Raw genomic sequence first — 26,495 nt, 5'->3', positions numbered from 1 at the left:
GGTTGATTGCCTCTTAGTGTCAGGGGAATTAGCGGGGTGAATGCATGCAGCTACAGGGATGGGGCTTGGGTGGGATTGTGGTCGGTGTAGCTTTGATGGGTGAAATGGCCTTCATCTGCACTGTAGGGGTTCTATGATTCTCTGATAGTACGCACGGAGGCAAATCTGCTAAATGCCAAGTGAGGGAAATCTATCACTCTGAGTAGCTGCATCGACAAAAGGATTGTGATCTGGTACAAGAGAGAAAACTAATAGGATTCTTATCTAAAGCTTTAACCTGAGATAAGAGCACACAGAAAGAGAGCTTTTGACAGTGGCGTAATGATGTGAGGAGTTCTATTCATATCTGTATGGGAGATATATCATAGAGGAGAATGATCATCATCTACTGGATAATGTCGACAAGAAGAATCTTTGCAGGGCACCAACAATTTACAGAAATTACTTTCGAGGTTTCAGAGGCAGGTTTGTGCTAAGAAATACCAGGACTCCAGCAGAGTAAGGGTACTGGAAGATACTACAGGGGAAACATGAAATAAAAGATCTGGTATAAAGATCCATCACCTCGTGAACGTAACACCATCGAAACTTAATGAATTTAGAGATGAGAGCAGCTAAGTTGAAGAGTTACAGGTTCTCTCTCAGCAAGTGACCCGGGATGACCTGGAGAAGACATAACCTGGTGGAAGTGGAGATCTCTTCACGGTGGTGGCCAAACTTCTTGAAAAAATTTTTAATTACTTAAAAAAACTCACAAAGGCAAAGCTTCTTCAGAAGACGTAACTAAAATTTATTTAAAACACAAAAATCATACAAGACTAACAAACATTAACTTATGGACGTGGGAGGCCTTCGGGTGGCTGAATAGCTCTGGTTCAGTTCTACAAGACCCCTCCAAAGATCTGAGGCACTCAGCCAAAATAAGGTACAATTATACCTTCTGTTATCTAAGATACACCTTCTAATTAGCTTAGATTCAATTTCATTCCATGTTAACGTGTCAGTCCAGTACAAGACAGATTACCTCAGCCAATTGCAATTTGCTACTTGACATAATGATATTCAATTTGTCCGTTTGATACTGGCTAAGCCCACTTCCTGGTTGCTATGTTGTTAGGGACACTTCTTCTGTTGTTCCTTTCCCACAGGCGCATTGTGAAGATATTCGGATAAGCATCTTCCCCAGGCTTATAAGAAAGACACTTTTCCATGTCTGCATAATCAATGCCTCTATTTAATATATTATGTTTCAAAAACTGTCCCGGGATTTAGAATTTATAGGATGGAATTTTACCGGCACGCCCCTCCCGATTCTGGGAGCAGGTGAGGCTCAGAGAACATTCTCCAGAGGCCTCGGGCAAGATGGTACAAATCTCGCGCAGACATGCTGGTAAAATTCTGCCCATAATGTTCATTCTGCTGACTAATGGACTTTTAACTACTGAACTTTTGAACCTTATCATCATTTCTGCAGCGTTTGCATATTTAACTGAGGCAACAATACATTTACATATTAAAAATACACTTAATATACTAAAATATATTTAAGAAACACATCTCATTTTAATACTGTTATTGCTTTCACATACGAGCAAACTGTTAACATTATCTTGTTAGGTGGAATCATTTAACCCTCTCGCACTACACTGTCACTAAAATCTAAAGATCTGCCTGGGGATCTAACTAGCTGACCTAAACCCCCCCTTCCATACTGGTCTAACCAGAGGTGACATCTCACTAGAAGATGGTGATGCTAGACAGATCCCAAATAATCACATCCAAAACAACGCAGGAAAAACTTCTCCAGAAGATACATGAATATCACAAGGGAATGGAAAAGGATGAACTAAGATCCAGAGCAACTGTGTGCTGAATAGGCATCTGTAATGACATTGAAAGAATAATCCTAATTCACGGTACAACAGCGATGGCCAGCGTTAGCACTTTAAACTATTGAAAAGGATTTGGGTGCGACTGACACAAGTAGCACAGTGGGTGGCACAGTAGCACAGTGGGTTAGCACTGCTGCTTCACGGGTCCTGGGTTCGATTCCCGGCTCAGGTCACTGTCTGTGTGGAGTTTGCACATTCTCCTCGTGTCTGCATGGGTTTCCTCCAGGTGCTCCAGTTTCCTCCCACAGTCCAAAGATGTGTGCGTTAGGTTGATTGGCCATGCCAAGAAATTGCCCCTTAGTGTCCAGGGATGCGTAGGTTAGAGGGATTAGTGGGTATAATATGTAGGGATATGGAGGTAGGGCCTGGGTGGGATTGTGTTCGGTGCAGACTCAATGGGCCGAAGGGCCTCTTTCTGCACTGTAGGGTTCTATGATTCTGAGTAGTGGCGCAGGCAGAACGTGTATTATGAATGCTGAATATATCCTTTTTGTGTCAGGATGTTAACACTTACCTGAAACCCTATAAGCAGTTGGTATGGCCACATCTGGAATCTCCATCCACACTTTCAGAGGGAGATATACAGCTTATAGAGAGTGCACAAAGATGTATTAATTAATGTATTTATTAATCACAAGTAGGCTTACATCAGCACTGCAATAAAGTCGCTGTGAAAATCCCCTAATCGCCACACTCTGGCACCTGTTTGGGTGCACTGGGAGAGAATTTAGCAATGCACCTAACCAAGTCTTTCGGACTGCGGGAGGAAATCATAGCACCCAGAAGAAACCCACACAGACATGGGGAGAATGTGCAAACTCCACACAGATAGTGACCCAAGCCAGGAATCGAACCCAGGTCCCCTAGCGCTGTGAGGCAATAATGCTAACCACTTTGCCAGGATGCCACCACACCAGGAAAATGGAAGGCATGAGGGAAATACCTTTTGAGGAGCGTTTAGATAAGGTTGATTTTTGATTTAGTTGGAGTTTATGAATTGATACAAGGCCTTACTATCTCTAAGCCTGAAAGGTTTGTTACTCACTATGACAGTATTTGCGTGGTCATCAATATAAACAACACAGAGTAGTGGCTTTATTCTGGTCGGAAGTTTCCAACCACTCACGCCAGCGGAATTTTCCCATCACACTGCAGTGAACAGAGATGTGTTTGCTGCCAAATTTTCCATCTTTGCTGCAGTGGGAGCGTGACATGAATGGGTACGATCATGCCCTCTGTGTTTAACAGTAAATACTTCTCACTTCCAGTCATCCTTCCTCAGTTATTACAGTGGTTGACCCTGAAATGCCCTCTGAAGTGGCCCAGCAAACCACTAAGTTCAAGGGCAATTAGGGATGGGCAATAAATGTTAACCTAGCCAGGAACACTCACATCCACTGAAAGAATTTTTTGAAAACTGAGATTCAATGGCCAGGAATAATGCACAAAAGTTGTTCACTGTATATTCCATGTCACTGAAATAGATGGTCCAGCCACCATGAGATGAAGGAAAGGATACTGAGAGTTGGAGGTAGCTCACCCATTGAAAAATGTCCTCCAATCAGAAGGTCACAGAGCTTGGAGAGCTGATGATCTCAGTTGGCTGGATGGTTGGTTAGTGATGCAGAGCGATGCCAATAGCATGGGTTCAATTCCTGTACTGAGTCTGAGATTATACCTTCTCAATCTGGCCCCTCGCCTAAGGAGAGGCGATCCTTAGGTCAAATCTCCATCAGTCAGCCCATGGTCATCTAGGGCTATGGCAACTTCAGATTGGGTAAATTCGATCACTATGAGAGTTAATATGCAAAGGTGAATGAACGGATTGCAATCAGATATTGAAATTCTCAAGATCCAGATTGAAAGGGTTCCTGACAGAAATGGGATGAGAGCTATTTTGAAAAGTCCAGACAGCTAAAGTAAAAGTTTATTTATTAGTCAGAAGTAACGTTAAAATTGCAATGACGTTACTGTGAAATTCCCCTAGTCGCCACACTCCGGCGCCTGTTCACGTCAATGCACCTAACCAGCACGTCTTTCAGATCGTGGGAGAAAATCAAAGTTATATCAATATTGCAATGAAGTTACTGTGAAATTCCCCTGGTCGTCACATTCCGGTGCCTGTTCAGGTCAATGCACCTAACCAGCATGTCTTTCAGACTGTGGGAGGAAACCAGAGCACCCGGAGGAAACCCATGCAGACACTGGGAGAACATGCAAACTCTGCACAGACAGTGACCCAAACAGGAAATCGAACATGGGTCTCTGGCACTGTGAGGCAGCAGTGCTAACCACTGTGCTACTGTGCCACCCCTAAAGATGATAAAGAAAGAAAAAGAAAGACAGAAAGAAAGAAAAAGAGGATAAAGAAGATTTGCAGAAACTCCAAGATGAAAAGTTGGGAGTGAGAGAATGAAGCCACTGGCCTAGAAAGGCTGTTTTGTATGTAACAGCATACAAAAAAAAAGCACACAGAAGCAAAACTGCATGTTGCACAAGTTAGCAGAGGAGACATGCCAAGTGTGTCCTGAATGTCAGGTCTGCGCATACTTCAAATTGGAAAAGAATGAGAAAGATTAGAGCAATGCTGATCTCAGACGGCAAATTAGTCAACTGCTAAGCGCAGCTTTGCACCACGTCACAGTTTGGACAATGATTTACTGGAGGCCAGTAACAAACTGCTGGCTTTAAAAGAGGAAATATGAAATGCAAGAAACCAGGTCAAGCGGAAAGCTGAAAGACTGGTGGAGGAAAGGAGCTTAGAGAGGTTGCAACAGAAACATACGCTGCAGAACTGTGACAGGGAGCTTGAGGAGAAATATTGACAGGTCAAAGGCCTCCAGTAAGCTGCTTTTATTCAGAAGCAGAAGCACAGCATTTTACCACCCAAACAATACCGCAAATAATACTTTGAGAAAACAGTCCATAAAAGCTGAGTAAGGTGTGCAGTTTAATTATAATAATCAATCGTCAATATTTAGTCAAGATAATTTTTAAAATCATTATTGGGACAGTTACATTGAGACAGGAGCTTTTTTTTGTAAAAGAATGGGGTATGTTATACTGTTAAATAAACTATTTGTATAGAAACAGGAACTTTTATGTGGTTCTACATTCGGTGGGGGGGCAGGGGGAGGTTTCCAGTTACTGCAGTCAGATACCCCACTGAGATGGGTAGAATGGTGCAGAATATAATTGGGAAGTCTGCTTCCAGGGGCAGATTGGAGATGACCACAGGGTCCTGAGCACTGGGAGGGCTAGTTACAGTCTCCTTTATATTAAAGGCTGTTAGGACCTCTCGCCCTCAGTCCTCAACACCCTACCCATCCTTGCGAGCCCTTATACCCTCAATGCCAGTTCATACCTTTGCACCCAGCCCTAATAGCCTCTTGTATCCTCCATACCAACCTGTAGCCCTCCCATGCCCACCACCCAGTATACATGATATATATAGACAATGGAACCCTATAGTAACAATAGCACGTGTTAAGAACATAAGAAATAGGAGCAGGAGTAGGCCGTCTAGCCCCTCGAGCCTGCCCCGCCATTCAATAAGATCACGGCTGATCTGAAATTGGTTCCACTTACCCACCTGCTCCCCATAACCCTTAATTCCCATATTGATCAGAAACCTATCTACCCGTGACTTAAACATAACCAACGAGGTAGCCTCCACCACTTCAATGGGCAGAGAATTCCAGAGATTCACTACCCTCTGAGAGAAGAAGTTCCTCCTCAACTCCGATCTAAACTGACTCCCCCTTTAACTGCTCAGAAAAAAAAACCTAGTCATAGATCTTCTTTTACGAAAAACTTTACATTGCTACAACCCTATAAAAGTGTTGATCAGACCATTGAAATAACAATAAACAAAGGCTTCAAACACTTCACATCTCTTAATCTTGTCTAAGTAAAGATTGGAGCACTGACAAAAGAGATCGCACAAAAACAAATTATTATGTCCACTTAAAGGTGTCAATCAAATAGAGTCAACAGTTCCCTTCAGCTGCCAAACGGAACCTCCACTGAGAAAAGCCCTTTATGAATCTGAGCGCTTAGCCAAGCCTGTGTAATGAGGCTATCCTGTTCTACTGAGGAAGTTAACACCTGTCCTCATTGTATATGCCTACCAGATTTCACAGGGCAGATTGTTGGCCAGGAAAGAGGCTGGTACATCCTTTTTGGGCCCAATGTGCCTATTGAAGGATTTCCCCCAATCAACTCATTCCAAATCTTGTCATTCCCCTTCCTCCCTGCAGATCCACCCCAGCCCTATCCCTCCTGCCCGAGCTTGCCAACTTATACCAGGCAAAACCCGAGGCATCCCCTGATGTCCGGTTCCATTGCAGCTCCCTTTGCATAGTCCTAGAGACCAGGAGGCACGGCCATCTGGATGAAGGCAGAAGGTCAATGTCAAGCTAACTAATGGCTCGACAGCTAATAAATGGGGCAGGAGACCGGGGTGGGCACACCCCGGACATTTACGCCGCAGAATGGGAACCCAGCATCCAGCCTAAAGTTCAGCCCTGTGGCTCAGCTGTACTCATGAAGTCATTTGCTTGATACCATGGGTCCTAGGTACCCACCGCACATGTTCATGCTCATAAAGCATCATTGGTGAAACTAATCTTGGAGAAGGCAACAGTTCCCCCTCTCCACTCCATATCTATATTCTCCAACAAGAGTCACTCAATGGCAATCCACCAGAAATTCTTCCTGTTTGGGGGCATGTGTTGCTACTGCTCCAACAATGTTGACCTCTAGTTCAACAAGAACCATGCAATGAACATGGGTGGCACGGTAGCACAGCAGTTAGCACTGCTGCCTCACAGCTCCAGGTTCAATCCCCGACTTGGGTGACTGTGTGGAGTTTGCACACTCTCCCTGTGTCTGCATGGGTTTCCTCCCACACTCCAAAGACCTGCAGGTTAGGTGGATTGGCAATGATAAGTTGCCTCTGAGAGTCCCAGGATGTGTAGGTTAGGGGGATTAGTGGGATAAATACATGAGGTTACAAGGTTAAGGCTTGTGTGGGATAATCTGCTGATGAGTCGGTGCAAACTCAATGGGCTGAATGGCCTGCACTGTAGGGGACAATATGGGACCCTCCTTATATGTTACTCATTGGAAAACTAATGTACTAAGATATTTTGTGAATTGGGGTGGCAAGGTAGCAGGTTGGCGGGAAGACGGAGGATTGTTTGCCCCTTTTGTATAGAACAAACCTGAACAAAGTAAAGGTCCATTTCCGGAGGGGTAGAATTGAAAGACAGACAAGTTATACTTACGTAGAACCTTGGCTGGGTTTCATTTGGGAGTATATAAGCAGTCTGGTCCCCTTCAACACCTTCCAAACCTACCACCTAGAAGGACATGGACAGCAGACACATAGAAACATCACCTTCAAGTGCCTCACCAAATCCTAAAAATGGTCTTCAAACTAATGAGAGGATTTGTGAGGATAGACAGATGTAGTGGAGAAGTGAAAAACTCGAGATCGCAAATACAAGAACATCATTAATCAAACCAGCGAGGGATTCAGGAGAAACCTCTCTACCCAGAAAGGGGCGAGCATACAGAATTTCCAACCACATGGAATGGTCGAGGCGAATCGGGGCAGCACAGTGGGTTAGCACTGCTGTCTCACAACACCAGGGACCCGGGTTCGATTCCTGCCTTGGGTCACCGTCTGTGTGGAGTTTGCACGTTCTCCCCGTGTCTGCGTGAGCTTCCTCCGGGTGCTCCGGTTTCCTCCCACAGTCCGAAAGACATGCTAGTAAGGTGCATTGGCCGTGCTAAATTCTCCCTCAGTGTACCCGAGCAGGCGCCGGTGTGTGGCAGCTCAGGGATTTTCACAGTAACTTCATTGCTGTGTTAATGCAAGCCTATATGTTACACGAGTAAATAAACTTTTAAAAAATGCATTTCAGGGGACATTGGATAAGTAGGGGAAGGAATAGGATAGGATGTTCTTATGGAGCATTAACATCAGCGCCAAGTAGTTGGGTGAAATAGCCATTTACCGTGCAGTGCATTCTGTTCGATTACTTGATATGAAGTCAAGAAATGCGACAAACAAAAATCACACTTTATAAGTTGCAGAAATTTATTGCATGTTGACACAACACGGGGCCTACCGACAACTACAAGGCCTAAACCAGTAAGAATTCTGAATCCATAAAAACTCTCGTTACAAAGTTAGACAATAAACACTGTTAGCCAGCGCGCTGAGCTGAGCTCCATTGGAGTTGGACTGTAATTCACCTCCTCGCGTGGGCACCGGTGTGCACTGTGTCATGAACTGCCGGGTGTGAGCCAGGAAGTAACTGAGAGTAACATTTCTGCACAGTTGCTTGACCATACAGAACTTGAAATGAAAGGCGTGCTGCCAAAGCTTTTTTTGCCTGCCCCTCGACAGGACAAGTAGAAGAACGTCGAATTTCAAACTTGCGGCACAGGTTGTCGTGAAGGTTCAAAATTTTGGTATCCTTGCATTTGTCCCAGGGGACGCAAAATGAAAAGCTTCAACAACACGTCTCCTTATGGTAATATTATCGCGGGTATGCGTGGCTCGTTCATGGACAAGTTCCTCCCTCCAAACACGGGCCTTCAAGTGTCTACGGAATAAATGAATTAGCTCCTCCAGCAACAGAGCAGGGAATAGAAACTGATCCAAGTGTTTGGTAGCTAAAGTCCAGAATTAGGGGCCACAATGTTAAATTTTGATCTACTGGCCATTCAGGGGTGATGTCAGGAAGCACTCCTCCACACAGAAGGTAGTGAAAATCTGGAACTCTCTGGGTGGAATTTTATGGCTTGCTCCAGCAAGACTGGAAAATCCCGCCCCCCCCCCCAGGACAACGGACATTTCCATTGTCCACCCCTTGCCCACCCCGATTCTGTGGCAGGTAGAATTCTGGTGTCTATCCCAAAACTGTTCTTGAGCTTGAGGATCAATAGAAAATCTACAAGCTGAGCTCTTGTGAGGGAAAGTGGAAACACGGGAATTAGGACAAACATGAGCCGTTTGCCGGAATTATACTGCCCTGCCTGCCATGGGAATCGGAGCAGGACGTGGGGTGGACCACGGAAAGGTCCACTGACCTCGGGTGGGGTTTTGCGGTTTTGTGACGAGCGAGGCTGTAAAGTCCTGTCCATTATCTCAATTAATAGAAGGACAGGTTCAATGGGCTGAATAGCCTCCTCACGATGGCACATTGGTTAGCACTGCTGCCTCACAGCACCAGGGACCTGGGTTCAATTCCCGGCTTGGGTCACCGTCCGTGTGGAATTTTTCCCGTGTCCGTGTGGGTTTCCTCCCACAGTCCAAGGACGTGCTGGTTAGTTCTCCCTCAGTGTACCCAAACAGGTACCAGAGTGTGGCCACTAGGGGACTTTCACAGTAACTTCATTGCAGTGTGAACATAAGCTGACTTGTGACTAATAAATAAACATTAACTTTACATCTAAGATAATTTCAGAATATTACTTTCAGTTGCAAAAGTTAGACAAGTTGGACACGGGTCAAAATTGGTAAAAAGCAAGATTTAGATCATAAGTCAGGAGATTTTTCCAACTGAATTCTCGCAGGGAATAGCGGAGGCAAAACACCCAGGGTCAGTTTAACCACTGGACGCTATAACAGGGGCAAGTAGGATCTTTCTGAGTCAACAAAGTAAGCTGAATGGCCTTTCCTCCTCTGTAATTAAACAGGAAAATGGGAGGGGGTCCCTTAACAAACTCCCACTAACCCCTCAGATCAAGGCTCAGAGTTGGAAAAATCTTCACCCGTGTACTGAATGTCCACAAAATAACACTGCACTCAGTAAGTTACCAGACCATCAGGCCCCTCAGATATGAAGTTAGAAAATCTTGCCCTCTTTGAGGGCTGCTGGCTGAATGTTAGGCATGTTCGCAAGTCTGGGTTCATGAATGAACAGTATACAAACAGAAATAAAGGTCCTTCCATTTAAATTAAACTTTGTCAAGGATTATTTTGTTACAAGTGACATTGCATGTAAAACATCAGACACCAATAAAACCTTGCAACAAGAAATCTTTTCTCTTTCAGAGGATTTTGCACGCGTCCTCTCTTTGGAAATATGTTCACATCCAGTACAACAACCCAACCCACCCTCCCCCACCCCTCCCCCCAATCCCGGCAGTGTACTTTAACCAGTGGCTGATAGGGAGTATCCAACCTGGTTCTGCGTGTGGAGTTCCAGCTACAATTCCACGCACTTCTTAAAAGACCACATCAACACAAATATCGTGAACAATCCAAGCCGCTAAAAAAAAGGGGGCTCCTTGTTCCAGAAACAAAACCAACAAAAGGAAACAGAGGACAGAATGAACAGGAGGAGGGTATTAACAAATTACATCTTCATGCAATTCTGCGATCTTGTTATTATCCACATGCTACACTTAAAAATGCTAACAACCAGAGAGCGATTGTGACCTTCAAGAGCAAAAACAAAACTAGTCTTCTGCCCAATAGCTGGACGCCGACCTCAGATTTTGGCTGATGTTACACTGATTTGTGCAAACAAAATGCAATCCTGACTTCTCACATACCAAACGAAAGCATTACGATGACCAAAGCTCCATCAGCCTAAACTGAAAACCATGATGAATGTGGAGGTCACTAATCTACGCGTGAACCAAGTCAGTTCCCAGTGCGGTATCTTTCTGTTGTGGAACTAACCGAGCCAGTAAGAAATGGCGTCATCCATTCAAACGTGAAGGGACTCATCGAAACTGGAAGTAAATTTGATCCACTTTTGTTTTTTGCTCCCATGTTTTAAGAAAACAAAAATAGAGTTTTGAATCTACTGTAAAAGGAGGAGTGACTCAAACGATGCCTCCGATAAATCTAGTGGGCTCAGGAGTCACTCTTTTGCAAAGTAGAACCAGTCTACAACTACCCTGTTGTTCATAAAGAGGAACCGGGCGCTAATGCAATGTTAAGTTAGGACGCACGGGTGAGGGGCATCGTTTAATTAAATGTCTTGAGGTGGGATTGGCCATGATAACTTGTCCATTAGTGTCGGGGATTAGTAGGGTAAATATGTGGGGTTACAGGAATAGGACCTGGGTGGGATCGGTGTAGGCTTGATGGACCGAATGGCCTTCTTCAGTACCGTAGGGATTCTATGATTATAGGGGTCTCCACGGGAACGCTTAAGGCCTCCCGTGAGTATTGGGGACCATCATTTTAACTTAATAAGTAAAAATTCCTTTCAAAGTTCCATTTGCGTTCCAGTGCCCCATACAGAAGCCCATACAAACAGGGGGTCGCAGGGAAATCGGCCATGTGGGAGGAGAGCTGTGAGACCAACGTCTCAATAAAGACGAAACCCTATAAAGAAAAGTTCTGTGTTTTGGTTTTGGTTTCACCAATTGGACTCGATTATCACCAAGAACTTTCATATTACTGGAATGGGTGTCAAAATAAAGAGGGTCTGCGGATGGTTGTAATGTGGCATGAATTAACTGGACTACACTAAGATCAATCAATTCAAATCTTGCCCTTTTATCTTCTGTCCATTTAGATTCTCAGATTTCCGTCCCTTTTCATTTTCAGTTGGGAGAATAATTAAGGCAGCTAGTAGTCAAATACATACCTGAGGTAGCCAAATATGATATCAGGTGAAATCATGTCAGCTGTTCGTGGTAAATGAACAGTCCAGCTAGCTGAAATATTCTCACTGTTACAGTAGTACCCTGCTGTAACATTTGGCATATACACAATACTGTGCACACGGCACACATAACACTGTTAATTGCCCCGTTTTAAAACAAAAACATATAACAATAAAGTTCAGCACACAGAGAAATGCTGGTATGCACCTTAGTAAAGCATTGAAGTCCCTTGGTCCCACTGAGGGAGTTTGCAGTTGCTTGGCTATTCGGCAGCTACATGAAGCAACGGGACATGGCTGAGCACAGTTTGCTTTCACCCTTTTCAAATATCTTACAAAGTTTAAAGACTACCCTGCTTAACAAGATAAATCAGGAAAACCCCACAGGATATGTAATTCTTCCACTAGAGTTCTACGAGACCTATTCTAAAATCTTTGAGGAACGTACAGAGAGTTTTGACAGGATAACCCGTGACGAGTCGCTACAGCACTTCATAGACAACACATCCACAGGTACCCTTCTAACACTTACTATCTGTGGTAATATTATTCAATCCACCCAGCTGAGTTTGTAATCTTCACAGGCAGTTTGTTTCACTCGCTTTCAACATTTTGGTCACAATTGATGGCTACGCACTTTGAATTTAAATGTAGAGGCTCTTTTCTCTTTCGATCTTCTTCTGAGAGATGTCTCCCACTCTGATAGACAAGGCCCTGGCTGGGTCATAAACTTTCATCCGAACATTCATCGATTTGTGTTCGGTGATTAACACGCTGTCATAGGATGGGATTGACCTTTGCCCTGGAAGTGAAGCATTCTGCTCTCTCCAATGGCCTTACTCCAGCTCACTTATTAAAGCCAAAAAGTATCAAAGTGGAGCTTGGCCAAATCCCAGCCGCTGAGCACTCAGAGCCAACTCCTGAGACTGAAACTTACGCCTATCCGAATTGCTAATTCCTTCTGTTTGCACTCCAATTTGAAGATCCCCTCACTTGTTTACGCACTGTTGACCCTACCATGAACAGTTGTCTAGGTGGGTGGACTGTAATGGGATCCCAGTTTTCAGTGAGTTCACCCTTCTCATGTTATGTGGCAAGTGAACTCATTCCGCTGGATCACCCTACCCCTTGGACTGATGTACAAAACTGTTCGCCAATTCAGCAAGTTCAAAATACGTTTCTTCGAACCGAAACTTCCTCGGAAAGGTATCCGTCACACCCAGCTTAGCTGGGATGGATCACTCGAAAGCAGTCAAAGAGACGGATGTCAAAATATCGCAACGCAACTCTGAAAATGGGCCCAAAGTAATTCGACTAACTGGAACAGATGCTTCTGGGGGGAGATTGGGGTCCTGTTATTTTTCCCAGGATTTAACATGAATTTGCTTCAAATAACACTAAAACTTTGCCACAAGAAAATCTGGAAACTGAAGGAATGATGTATCGGAAACAGTTTAAAACCTGAGTTAGAAAACGCATTTAAAAAACATTTGACACCAGGCTTCTCTCTTCCCCAGCATTCTGGACATGAGCCTCACTTAACCTAAGATACCCGAGCAGAAAGCAAAGACAAAACTCCCACAGGAACAAAACAGGAAAGCTGTAGAAATCCACGGCATGATATGAAGCAAGTGGCTACATCCTTAGCCTGAAATACGATTTGCTGAAAATGTACATTGTACTATTGCTACTTGTAAGGAGCAATTCACTCCCAACGTGGCTCTGGTTACAAGACTCTGAAGGGACACACCGTCTGCACCTCAGAATTAAAGCCTCACCTTTTCCTGCGCTCGAGACAGGTGCAACAAAGATCTTTCGTTTAAAGTTTCAAGCCTGAGGATATACTAACCAAATTAAAAAAAAACCTTCAGCCATGCCTAGCCTATAAAGTAAATGATTGCATTCAACTGCTGTCAGTATGTGTGTCAGTCATGACTCCAACTGGATTTCCGTCCACGTTTAAACTGAATCCTGACAGTGTGGGGAATAGTCAGATAAACCAATTGCTGTTCTTTCGTTGTTGGCCACAGCATATTGGATAGGAGTGAAACGGAAATCACAAGGAAAACACACAACAAAGTTAAAAAACAAAACACAAAGCTTACTCCGTGTCTGCAAATCTAAGGCAACAAAAAACTGAACGAGACTGGCTCATTCATCTGGCTCTAAAAGAAAGTACAAAGCTAATTCCTTAACACTGATGCTTGCGAATAGAATCCTGTCAACAAACAAAAGCCAGTAAAAGAACTCAGAAGATCTAGTCTGGAGCCGATGTAACTGAGAAGACAAATCCTATTTCAACGGCGATCTTTCTACCAACTGCTTCCACGGGAATCTTTCAACAGCAACTGAAGACAATATTTACAGGCAATCATCGAGAAACCTAGGGCTTCCGGCAGTCTACTTGTTCATTAGCTATGGGTGTGTCCTAAAAATGGTATAAATCGACACAGTCCCTCAACTCTAACAACCTCTCTATACTTTTTTTTCAACATGATATTCCATGCACAGTGCAGGTCAAGTGTTGGAAGTACAAGTCAATAAGGATCAGGGTCACTCCGCCACTTGTTCCAGTAAATGCATTCACAGTTTGTGGTAATGAAGAGAGAATGTTCTGGCTTTCGTTCTCAGTCACCATTTCTCTCTGGGGGTATTGTTCAGTACCAAAATGAAATGTCTGTGCGAGTCGGTAGATTAGTCCCCGAGGGACGGGCCAGAAACCGGCAGCGATGGCTACTTCACGTTGTCCTCACATTTGCCAATCTGCATCTTTAATATGCCACTTTTATGCAGCAGCCAGAGTTGTAGGAACTCCTCCGGCATCGCATGGTAGCCTGAAAAAGGCATCACATTGTCATAGTAGTGATGGCTAATTATCCTTCCTTGCAGGTCCATTGAAAATGGCCAAAACCCATAAAGAGTCACATCTTCACAGAGGCCCAAGGCAACACTGACGAGGAATAGGCCTGTGGACAGGCGTTTGGCATGGATTCCCTTGCTCTTCCAGAACTTCTCCGCATTGCGCAGGAAATCCGGATTTGCGAAGAGTATGGTCTGGTTGGCACTGAAGTCAGACAAGGTGTAGTAGGTGCGGAAGGACGGGTCTGTCCCTGTCTTCATGGAGAAGGCTGGCATATAAATGTAGCTGCGACCGTACACCTTCATACTTTCCACAAAGGACTTCCGGGACCACAGGAGGTTCTGAAATCTGAAAGACAACGATAGAAATATTGAGTTGTCTGGACTAATTTGCTAACTGACGGGAGAACTTCTATGAAAGCATCGATTTGACAGGTAACAATGAATGGCACCAACCGTTCAGCTCTCTATAAAACACATCTTTGTATCATCATGGGTTATCCACCTTCACTGCTTCCAGATATTGTAAGGTTTATTGAAAGGGTCAAACAGATTGAACTATTGAAATATGCAATTGCCTTTCCGGCTTGCTAGCTCACTTTCCTCCTTTAGGACATTTCTTGAAGCTTGCCCCTTTCAACAAGCTTTAGGTCAACTGACCTAGTATCTCCTTACTTGGTTTAGCATTGCTTTTGTTTTATAATGCTCTTCTGAAGCACCCTGGAATGTTTTATTACATTAACGGTACTGTTTATAGGTTACTGTCATTGGAATAAAGAGATGTTGGGTGGGTTCTTATGGTCTCACTTGTTCCGAAGCCATAAAATCCCGTCCGAGGTCAACAGACCTTTCTGAGGTCTGCCCCTCTCCTGCTCCGATTCCCATGGTGGGCAGAAGATTAAAATTCCAGCCGTGAAGTGTCTGTCTTTGCAGTAGAAAACACAAAAAAGCCTACCAGAAATATTGGCAAACCAAAGGTCTTAGTATAGCATCAGTTCTCAGGAAAATGCTGGAATCCATTATTAAGGAGGTGTTAATAGGGCACTGAGGAAATCACAATGTGATTTGGCGGAATCAGTTTGGTTTTATCAAGGAGAACCTGTTTGACAAATCTACGAGGTCTTTTTTTTAAGCAAGTTGCTAGCATTCAAGAGAAAGGTGAACCAATGGGTGCAGTCTAATTGGATTTTCAAAAGACACTGGATAACATACCACGTGTAAGGTTGTTACACAGGCTAAGGGTTCGTAGGATTCAGGATAACATATTTGGATGGGGGAGCTGGTAATAAACAGAAAACAAAGTCTAGGAATAAATGGCTCATTGTCTGCCTGGAACGCTATTACTAGCTGGGTGCTGTATGCATTAGTCCTGGAATCTCAGTGGTTTACAATCCATATTGATGACTTAACTGAAGGGGACAAATGTAACGACATCCAAGTTTTCTGACAATAGGGAGAAAGCAAGCGATGAGAGAAAAAAAACACTGCTTGGTGTTTTGAAAAGCATCGCGGTCGACATGTCCCCAGGACCTGACGGGATCTATCCCAGAATACTGGGGGAAGTGAGGAAGAAAATGGTGGGGTCCTTTTACAAAATCTTTGTATCCTCTTTAGTCACAGGAGAGGTCCCAGGGGACTGGAGAATAGCCAATGTTGCTCCTTCACTTAAGGGCAACAGGGGATAATCCAGGAAATTATAAGCCGGGGAGCCTTAGGGAAATTATTAGAGAGGATTCTTAGGGGCAGGATTTACTCACATTTGGAATTATTTGCGATAAGCAGCATGAGTTTGTGCGGGGGAGGCTGTGTCTCACAAATTTTTTGGGGAAGTGATACAAGATGACTGATGAGGGCAGGGCAGTGAATATTGTCTACATGGACTCCTGCCAGGCCTTTGACAAGGTCACTCATGGCAGATTGATGCAGAAGATGAAGTCACCTGGGATCTACAGTGACCTGGTAGACACAGAACTGGCTTGTTCACAGAAGCCAGAGTGGCGGTGGAAGGGTGCTTTCCAGAATGGAGATCTGTGATCAGTAACGTTCTGCAGGAATCAGTGCTGGCATCCCTGTTGTTTGTAATATCTAGAAATGATTTGGAGGAGAACGTATGATTTGTGGACAAGTCCCCAGGACCGGATGGAATGCATCCGAGGGTTCTGAAAGAAATGGCGGAGGTGATAGTGGATGCCTTGGTGGTTATTTTCCAGATGTCGCTGGATTCCGGGGAAGTGCCGGAAGATTGGAAAACGGCTAATGTTACGCCGTTGTTTAAGAAGGGTGCCAGGCAAAAGGCGGGGAATTATAGGCCGGTTAGTTTAACGTCTGTGGTAGGTAAAATGTTAGAATCCGTCATTAAGGAGGAAATTACGAGGCATCTTGAAGGGAATTGCTTGATAGAGCAGACGCAGCACGGTTTCATTAAAGGGAAGTCGTGTCTGACAAATTTACTGGAGTTCTATGAGGATGTGTCTAGGACAGTGGATAGAGGAGAGCTGGTGGATGTGGTCTTTCTGGATTTTCAGAAGGCGTTTGACAAGGTACCTCACAAGAGGTTATTGCAGAAGGTCGGGGGACATGGAGTTGGGGGTAGGGTGTTAGTGTGGATAGAGGATTGGTTGTCAAATAGGAGGCAGAGAGTGGGGGTCAACGGGTGCTATTCGGATTGGCGGATGGTGACTAGTGGAGTGCCCCAGGGGTCGGTGCTGGGGCCTCAGCTTTTTACCATTTATATAGATGATCTGGAGGAGGGAACCGAGTGTGGGGTGTTGAAATTTGCTGATGACACCAAGATTGGGGGAACGGCAAATTGTGCGGAGGGTGTGGAGAGTCTGCAGAAGGATCTAGATAGGCTGGGCGAATGGGCCAGGAAATGGCAAATGGAATTTAATGTTGGCAAGTGTGAGGTGGTCCACTTTGGTAGGAATAATGGTAGGAAGGACTATTACTTACGTGGCGAAAAACTGCAGCAGGCGACAGTGCAAAGGGACCTCAGGGTCCTTGTGCATGAGTCGCAAAAACCCAGCCTGCAGGTGCAGCAGGTGGTCAGGAAGGCGAATGGGATGCTGGCCTTCATAGCGAGGGGGATTGAATACAAAAGTAGGGAGGTCTTGCTGCAGCTGTATAGGGCATTGGTGAGGCCGCAGCTGGAGTACTGTGTGCAGTTTTGGGCGCCGCACCTGCGCAAAGATATTTTGGCCTTGGAGGGAGTGCAGAGGAGGTTTACTAGGCTGATACCGGAGTTGAGGGGGTTGAGCTATGAGGAGAGGCTGAATAAACTAGGCTCGTACTCGTTAGAGTTTAGAAGAATGAGGGGAGATCTCATTGAGACGTATAAGATGATGAATGGGATGGATAGGATAGAGGTGGAGAGACTCTTCCCGCTCAAAAAAGACAGTAGGACTAGGGGGCAGAGCCTCAAGATAAAGGGGGGGCGGTTTAGAACGGAGTTGAGGAGGAACTTCTTCACTCAAAGGGTGGTGAATCTCTGGAATTCTCTGCCCGTTGAAGTGGTGGAGGCTGCCTCGCTAAATATTTTTAAGACGCGGGTTGATGGGTTTTTGATAAGAGAGGGGATTAAGGGTTATGGGGAGAGGGCGGGAAAGTGGAACTGAGCCACGACAGATCAGCCATGATCTTATTGAATGGCGGGGCAGGCTCTAAGGGCTAGATGGCCTACTCCTGCTCCTATTTCTTATGTTCTTATGTAAGTGGTCCGATTAGTAAGTTTTTGCGTACGACTCAAAGACCTGGGGGGGCTGCAGAGTAGGATTGCCAGAGGACACAGCAGGATCTTGATAGGCTAGAGACTTGGACAGAGAAATGGCAGATGGAATTTAATCCAGACAAATGTGAGATGATGCATTTTTGAATGTCTAATGCAGGAAAGTATATAGTAAATAGCAGAACTCTTAGAAGCATTAACATACAGAACGATTTAGGGATGCAGGTTAACATTAGCAAAAAATAAAGTGTTGGAGAAACCAATGTGACTAAAATCTGATAAATTCCCAGGGCCTGATAGCCCACGTCCTAAGGTTCAAAAGGACGTCATTGGAGTTATAGTGGATTTGCTCATCCTAATCTTCCAAAATTCCCCAAACTCTGGCATAGTCTTAGCTGGTTAAAAATAAGCACCACTATTCAAGGAAGCAGGAAGAGAGCAAAAACACAGGAAATGACAGGCCAGTTAGTCTAGCATCAGTTCTCAGAAAAACTAAAAATGGCAACTCAAATGGATAAGGTGGTCAACAAGGTGTACGACGTGCTCGCCTTCATTGGTCGGGGCATAGAGTATAAAAATTGGCAAGTTATGTTGCAGCTGTATAGCACTTTAGTTAGACCACATTTGGAATACTGCACACAGCTCTGGTTGCCACATTACCAGAGTTTGTGGGGGCTTTGGTGAGGGTACAGAAAAGCTTTACCAGGTTGTTGCCTGATTTGGCAGGTATTAGCTATGAGTAGAGATTGGACAAATTTGCTTTGTTTTCGCTTGAACAGGGAAGGCTGAGGGGTGACCTGATAGCAGTGTGCGAATTCATGAAAGGCATAGATAGAATGGGTAGCCTTCCCGGGGCAAAAATGGCAATTATAAGTGGACAGAGGTTCAAGGTAAAAGGGGTAAAGTTTAAAGGAGACGTGAGAGACAAGGTTTTTATACAGAGAGTAGTAAGTAGGGGCAGCAAGGTGGCACAGTGGTTGACTCTGCTGGCTCACAACAAACCCAAGAACCCCAGGTTGGATTCCTAGCTTGGGTGACTGTATGGAGTTTACACAATCTCCCCGTGTCTGTGTGGGTTTCCTCTGGGTGCTCTGGTTTCCTTCCACAGTCCAAAGATAGGATGTAGGTTTGGTGGGCTGAAGGGCCTGTTCCTCTGCTATACGTTCTTTGAAAAGGACATCGGCAAAGGGCAATATAGACAGGTTAAGTTTGTGACCAAGAAGCAGGTTAGTTTGATTGGCCATGCTAAATTGTTTCTTAGTGTCATGGGGATTAGTAGGGTAAATATATGGGGTTATGGGAATAGGGCCAGGGTGGGATTGTTGTCAGTGCAGACTCGATGGTCTCCTTCTGCATTGTAGGGATTCTATGATTTTAAGTGCCTGGAAATGCACTGCCAGAGGAGGTGGTAGAAGCAGATACAATAGCAGCATTTAAGAGGCATCTCACCAGACACATGAATCAGCAGGGAGTAGCAGGATATGGAGCGTGTAGAGGCAAAAGGCCTTTCATTTAGAAAAATGTCATGTGTGTTAGAATGTAACCGGTGACAACTTTGTATCGGATGTAATGTGACCAATTGTAATGAGCCATAAGGGTCAGCTGACCCAGTAAACCATGGAACCAATTGCAGACTGATGTAATAGTCAGCTGACCAGCTGACTCACTATAAATAATACCCTTTTTGGAATTGTGGGAAGTTTGGATTGGTCCAGGGTGAGGCCCCAAATTTGGAGTAATGTTGTTTTCTTTATTAAACCCTTTCTTTGATTTATAAGTTGGAGTAAGTTCTGTCACCTTCAATAACTTAATTTTACTGTCTGCATTTGAAGAGTTCCTTTTGAAGAAACAATGTGTGGGTTTGGTGGGCTGACGGGCCTGTTCCTGGTGCTGTACTATTCTTTGTTCTTTGCAAAAGGCAAAGAGCAATACAGACAGGTTAAGTTTGTGACCAAGAAGCTGTGAGAAAGAATATAAAGTTAATCACAACAGAAGGAAGGAGAAAATGTTGCTACTCCTTCTGAACATGAAAGTTAATATGGAGGTACAGCAAGCAATAAGGGAGGCAAATGGCATGTTTGCCTTTATTGCAAGATGATTGAGTACTGTGCAAGAGTGAAGAAATCCTCCAGGAAATATGCAGTGGAATTGATGCAAAACATCAGCCAGGATCGTAATTGTATTGGAAAATTGGGAGCATTTTGCTATACCGCCCTCTCAGTTGGGGAGGTGCAAATGAAGTTTTTTTTCAATTGGGTATTAGACAGCACTGGTTGGTGCAGCAGGCTCAATGGGTCATGTCATCTGCAATTATGCCTATTTCTTATATTTATAAGTTCCACATGAAACGAGATGCCATCGTACTGGGTGTGCATCTACAGTAAAAACAAACTGTTGACCGTTTAATACTGATTGACACTAAACATTAGAAAGTTTCTACTTGGCACCTTAGCACAGGACTCTATCTACACTTCCCACTGCCTCAAAAAAGCAGCCAGCAGAATTAAAGACCCCACACACCCCGGACATTCTCTTTTCCACCTTCTTTCATTGCGAAAAAGATACTAAAGTTTGAGGTCACGTACCAACCAACTCAACAGCAGCTTCTTCTCTGCTGCATCAAACTTTTGAATGGACTTATCTTGCATTAAATTGATCTTTCTCTTCAGCCTAGCTATGAGTGTGACACCACATTCAATGAATGGTATGCTTTGTCTGTATAATGCGGAAGAAACAATACTTTTCACTGTGCGCTAATACATGTGACAATAATAATTCAAATCAAAAAACATCCTGCAGCCCTTGACCTTCCATTCACAATTTGAGCTTCCATCCAATAATAATAAGGATGGTGAAGCTTACCCTTAAATCTTTATAGCCCAGTGATGGCTGGAAGATGTGGACAATATTCTTTCCCATTGCTTAAGTAAGGAGTCCTCTTCTAAGGCTGGAGTTGAGGCTAACTTTACATGTTAGTGCTCCTGGTGCAAAGCCTCACTCAACAAGTGGCATTGGCCAACTGGACAAATGGCTTTGAAAGTCAAAATACTCCATTGACTTGTCAGAATTATTATGGTGCAGAAGGAAGCCATTCAGCCCATCACGTCTGCACCTGTTCTCCACAGCCGCATTCTCTTGCTTTTTCCCCTGCACACTGTTTCTGTTCAAATAACCATCTAATGATCTTGTGAATGCCTTGATTGAACCTGCCTCCATCATACTTCCAGGCAGCACATTCCAGATCCAAACCATTCTCTGTTGAAAAGTCTTTTCTCTCGTCACATTGGCTTATCTTGCAAATCACCTTAAACCTGTGCCCTCTCATTCTTGATCCTTTCACGAGCAGGAATGGTTTTTCACTGTCTCCTCTGAACAGGCTCTCATAATTTTGATGTCTATCAAATTTCTCCTTAGCTGCCTTCTCTCCAAGGAGAACAGTCCCAGCCTCTCCAATCTATCCTCAGCATGGAAGTTTCTCATTCCTGGAGCCTTTTCTGCACTCTCTCCAATATGTTCATATCTTTCCTATAGCCCAGAACTGTACACAATACTCCAGCTGAGGTCTAACTAATGTCTAGGTTCAGCATAACCTCCTTGCTCTTGTAGTCTATGCCCCTATTAATAAAGCCCAGGGTACTGTATACTTTAGTAGCTGTTCTCTCCACCTATCCTGCCACCTTCAATAACGTATGCACATACGCTCCCTCTGGTTCTGTACCCACTTCAGAATATTATCCCTTATTTTATATTGTCTTTCCATGTTCTTCCTATCAAATGCATCACCTCACACTTCTCCACATTGAACTTCATCTGCCACCTATCTGCCCATTCCACCGAAATGTCAATGGCCTTCTGAAGCTTTACACTATCCTCTTCATAATTTGTCATCCACAAACTTTGACATTGTGCCCTGCACATCAAGATCTAGACCATTAATATATCAGGAGAATCACTGAATCCCTACAGCACAGAAAGAGGCCATTTGACCCACTGAGTCTGCTTCAACCCTCTGTTAGAGCATCTTACCCAGTTCCACCCTGCACTTATCCCCGCGACCCTACACATTTATCCCACTAACCCTCTAATCTACACATCTTGGGAAACTAAGGGGCAATTTATCATGGCCAATTCACCTAACCTGCACACCTTTGTGGTGTGGGAGGAAACCGGAGCATCCGGAGTAAATCCAACCAGACACGGGGAGAATGCGCAGCCTCTGCACGGACAGGCTCAAGGTGGCTCCCTGGCGCTGTGAGGCAGCACTGCTAACCACGGTGGCACGGTGATTAGCACTGCTGCCTCACAGCGCCAGGGACCTGCGTTCGATCCCCAATTGGCTGCCTGTGTGGAGTTTGCACATTCTCCCCGTGTCTGTGTGGGTTTCCCCCGGGCGGTCTGGTTTCCTCCCACAGTCCAAAGATGCATGAGTTAGGTGATTTTGGCCGTGCTGAATTGCCCCCTTAGTGTCAGGGGAACCAGCAGGGTAAACGCAAGGGGTTATGCAGAAAGAGCCTGGGTGGGATTGTGTGTGGTGCAGACTCGGTGGGTCAAAGAGTCTCCTTCTGCCCTGTGGTATTCTATGATTCTATAATAATGTATAACATATACCATCCCTCTCTATTGTCCCGTTACTCATCTGGATGACCGGAAAGTTGCCGAGGCTGTGAATCAGACTTGCTGACCTATGCAGTATTAAATATTCTCGCACTCCGTGAGGTCCGATAATGACACTGCAGCTTCACCTCGCACTGAATCTGCTAAAGGACGTAACATGAAGACCCTCAAAGGTGAAATACTCCAAACCCTAGCAACATCATCCTCCGCCTGTTCTCCGTATAAACCCTCCGCTCCCACGAATAGATCTACTTGAATTTCTCAGCACTGAGACAACTCTGCCTTCACAGCGAGGGTGACTGTACTTCAAAGCTGAATGCATTGGTCACAGTGAGAGCGAGACTCCCTGCAGGTATAGAATCATAGAACCCTACAGTGCAGAAATAGGCCCTTCGGCCCATCGAGTCTGCACCGACCACAATCCCACCCAGGCCCTATCCCGACACACTTACCCGCTAACCTACACACCCCAGGACAATTTTTAGCAAGGCCAATCAACCTAACCCACACATGAACATAATAAGAACATAAGAAATAGGAGCAGGAGTAGGCCATCTAGCCCTTCGAGCCTGCCCCGCCATTCAATAAGATCATGGCTGATCTGAAGTGGATCAGTTCCACTTTCTCGCTTTCTCCCCATAACCCTTAATTCCCCTGTCTATCAGAAACCTATCTACCCGTGACTTAAATATATTCAGCGAGGCAGCCTCCACCACTTCAACGGGCAGAGAATTCCAGAGATTCACCACCCTTTGAGTGAAGAAGTTCCTCCTCAACTCCATTCTAAACTGCACCCCCCTTATCTTGAGGCTGTGCCCTCTAGTCCTGCTATCCTTTCTGAGCGGGAAGAATCTCTCTACCTCTACCCTATCCATCCCCTTCATTATCTCATACGTCTCTATAAGATTCCTCCTCATCCTTCTAAACTCCAACGAGTACAGACCCAGTCTATTCAGTCTGTCTTCATAATCCAACCCCCTCATCTCCGATATCAGCCTAGTGAACCTCCTCTGCACTCCCTCCAAGGCCAAAATATCCTTGCACACACCTTTGGACTGTGGGAGGAAACCAGAGCACCCGGAGGAAACCCACGCAGACACAAGGAGAACGTGCAAACTCCACACAGACAGTGACCCGAGCTTGGGAACCGAACCCAGGACCCTGGAGCTGTGAAGCAGCAGTGCTAACCACTGCGCTACCTGATATATTGTTGTGCTGCGTGAATACAAGTTGGTCCTTACCAATGGTTATCGGTAAATTCGTGGAGTCAGCAGATTGAATTAGATGTTAATTAAAAGCCTCTTTACCCAACAGGAGGTTTATCTTTTAAAAAAAAAATTAGCAGCGAAATTTGGAACAACAGGATTTTGATGTACACTGTGGTGTGATTCATTTGTGGCAACTCGACGCCTGGAGGTGACTTGAGGACAGCTTTAAAAACGTGACTGAGAGGTGTGTTGCCAAGCGAACAATGTCAGACTGCCGGCAGAGCGATTAAAGCTGCGCGACAGATGACGAGGGGAAGAAATATCCAGCGCAGCTCTGACCCATCCCCATCTCTTGTGTTCCTTCACACGAGAATTTCCCTCGCGACCGAATCAATGACCCTTGGCTCAGACGGCTGATGTCACTAACAAGAGGGGTGAACAATAGTTGGCAAGGGCTATTCATTACTGATGCCTTTAGTTCACTGTCCCCCCCACCCCCACCACCTCCCCCGCCCTCCAGCCAAAAGAAAAATGTTTGCATTCAAACAACACAAAAGGCAACTGTTTGGTGAATCTTAGAGACTTCAGCAGCCCGCGATTTCGCGGAGGGTTGTTGAGATACCCAGTCGGCGACGTGGAAAATCCCTCTCCAGACTCTCATTGTCTGAGCAAAATGTTAATTAGCGTCGAGGGAACGCCGCAAAAAAAAACGTGAGGTGCGGAACTGTGAATAGCTGCCTGCGTGAGCTGCTGGAGATTACACGCTGCAACGGTTAGCAGGGAAGTGTCGCTTTATGCATCGGCCGTCTCCCTGCAGTGTGCGGGTGAGCTTTGTGGTTGTAGCGTTTCCCCAGTGACAGCTAGAAACACAGAAACTGAGAAGCAGGAGCAGGCCAATCGACTCTTCGAGCCTGCTCTGCCATTCATTATGATCATGGCTGATCATTGAATTCAATATCCTGATCCACCCTCCCCCCCGCCCCCCCCCCCCCCCCCCCCACCCCCCTCCCCATCTCTTGGTCCCTTTATCGCCAAGAACTGATTCTAATTTCTTCTCGAAATCAGACAAACAAGTGTCATTAGAAAAGCCAATAGTCGTTGCCCATCCCTAACTGCCCCTGAGAAGATGGTGATGAGCTGCCTTCGTAGAATCCCTACAGTACAGGAGGCCATTCGGCCCATCGAGTTTTCACCCATTCTCTGACAAGAGTGTCTTTCCCAACACTACCTCCTGTCTTTTCCCCATAACCCCTCATATTTAGCATGGCTACTCCACCTGACCCACACGTCTTGGGACACCAGGGTGGGATTTCACGGCCTCACTCGGGGGAAGGTCGTAAATTCTCGCCCGAGGTCAAAGGAGCTTTCCGTTGTTGGACCCTCGCCCGCTCTTGATTCTGTGGCGGGTGAGGTGTTAGAGTTCTGGCCGAGTGGGCAATTTAGCGTGGCCAATGCACCTAACCTGCATGTCCTTCAGACTGTGGGAGGAAACCGGAGTGCCTGGAGGAAACCCATACAGACACGGGGAGAATGTGCAAACTCCACGCAGACAGTGACCCAAGACTGGGATTGAACCCGGGTCCCTGTCACTGTGAGGGGGCATCTCTAACTACTGTGCCACCCTGTTGCCAGTCACAGGTTGCGTAGGATGTAGGAGGTTGCCTGTCCCAGATAAACATGGAGACCTTAATCCAACACATTCCTGTTAAAGCTGAACCTCCTCCTGTGATCTCCAGGGAGCTAACTATGGTTTGGGAGAAGGCCTACATGGACTCCTACCAGTCCAGCTACCCCGTGTCTGCAGAGCTGACAGAGAGCTGTCTCTGTTGGAAGAAATTATAACGTTCCAGTGAGTCCTGCAGTCGACACTTGGAGATGATTAATTGCAATAGTTAAATGAAATACAGAATACACAGGTGTGATTGTTATCTATAAGTTCTTGTATTTATGTATTATATCACTTGACTAACAGGAGTAACTAATGTTCTTCACAAACATAGTTGAGACATTAGTGTTCATGTTTTGCTTTGACTGCTATTACAGAATCCCTACAGTGCAGAAGGAGGCCATTCAGCCCATCAAGTCTGTACTGACAACAATCCCACCCAGGCCCTGTCCTTGTAAACCCACATAATCCCCCCGGTACTAAGGGGCAATCCCACCCAGACTTGTTCCCCATAATCACAAGTATTTACCCCGCTAATCCCCCTAACCTACACATCCCAGAACACTAAGGGGCAATTTAGTATGGCCAATCCACCTAACCTGTACATCTGTGGGCTGTGGGAGAAAACCGGAGCACCCAGAGGAAACCCACGCAGATACGGAGAGAGTGTGCAAACTCCACAAAGAGACAGTGACCCAAGGCTGGAATTAAACCCGGATCCCTGGCGCTGTGAGGCAGCAGTGCTAACCACTGTGCCACTGTGCCAGCCTCATCTTCATGTCCACAGCACAGAGCAACCTGGCACAGTAAGAACACAGTAAGAAGTCTCAGAACACCAGGTTAAAGTCCGACAGGTTTATCTGATAGTAAACCCACAAGCTTTCGGGGTTT

At 45.3% G+C, this 26,495-nt stretch overlaps 1 protein-coding gene across 1 annotated transcript in view; it reads right to left on the bottom strand.

Moving 5' to 3' along the window:
- Positions 1-10,055: 10,055 nt before the first annotated feature.
- st8sia1 (ST8 alpha-N-acetyl-neuraminide alpha-2,8-sialyltransferase 1) overlaps positions 10,056-26,495 on the bottom strand; it is a 71,857-nt gene continuing 55,417 nt past the window's right edge. Inside the window, exon 5 of the mRNA XM_080207207.1 lies at positions 10,056-14,741. Coding sequence (XP_080063333.1) covers positions 14,267-14,741 — 475 coding nt within the window. The 3' untranslated portion in view covers positions 10,056-14,266. The remainder of the gene's footprint in view (positions 14,742-26,495) is intronic.

Source organism: Carcharhinus amblyrhynchos, chromosome 19 (assembly GCF_965287045.1).
Source record: "Carcharhinus amblyrhynchos chromosome 19, sCarAmb.v2.hapA, whole genome shotgun sequence".
NCBI lineage: Eukaryota > Metazoa > Chordata > Chondrichthyes > Carcharhiniformes > Carcharhinidae > Carcharhinus > Carcharhinus amblyrhynchos.
Note: the sequence above shows the minus strand (reverse complement) of the source record. Positions and strands in the feature narration are given on the sequence as shown.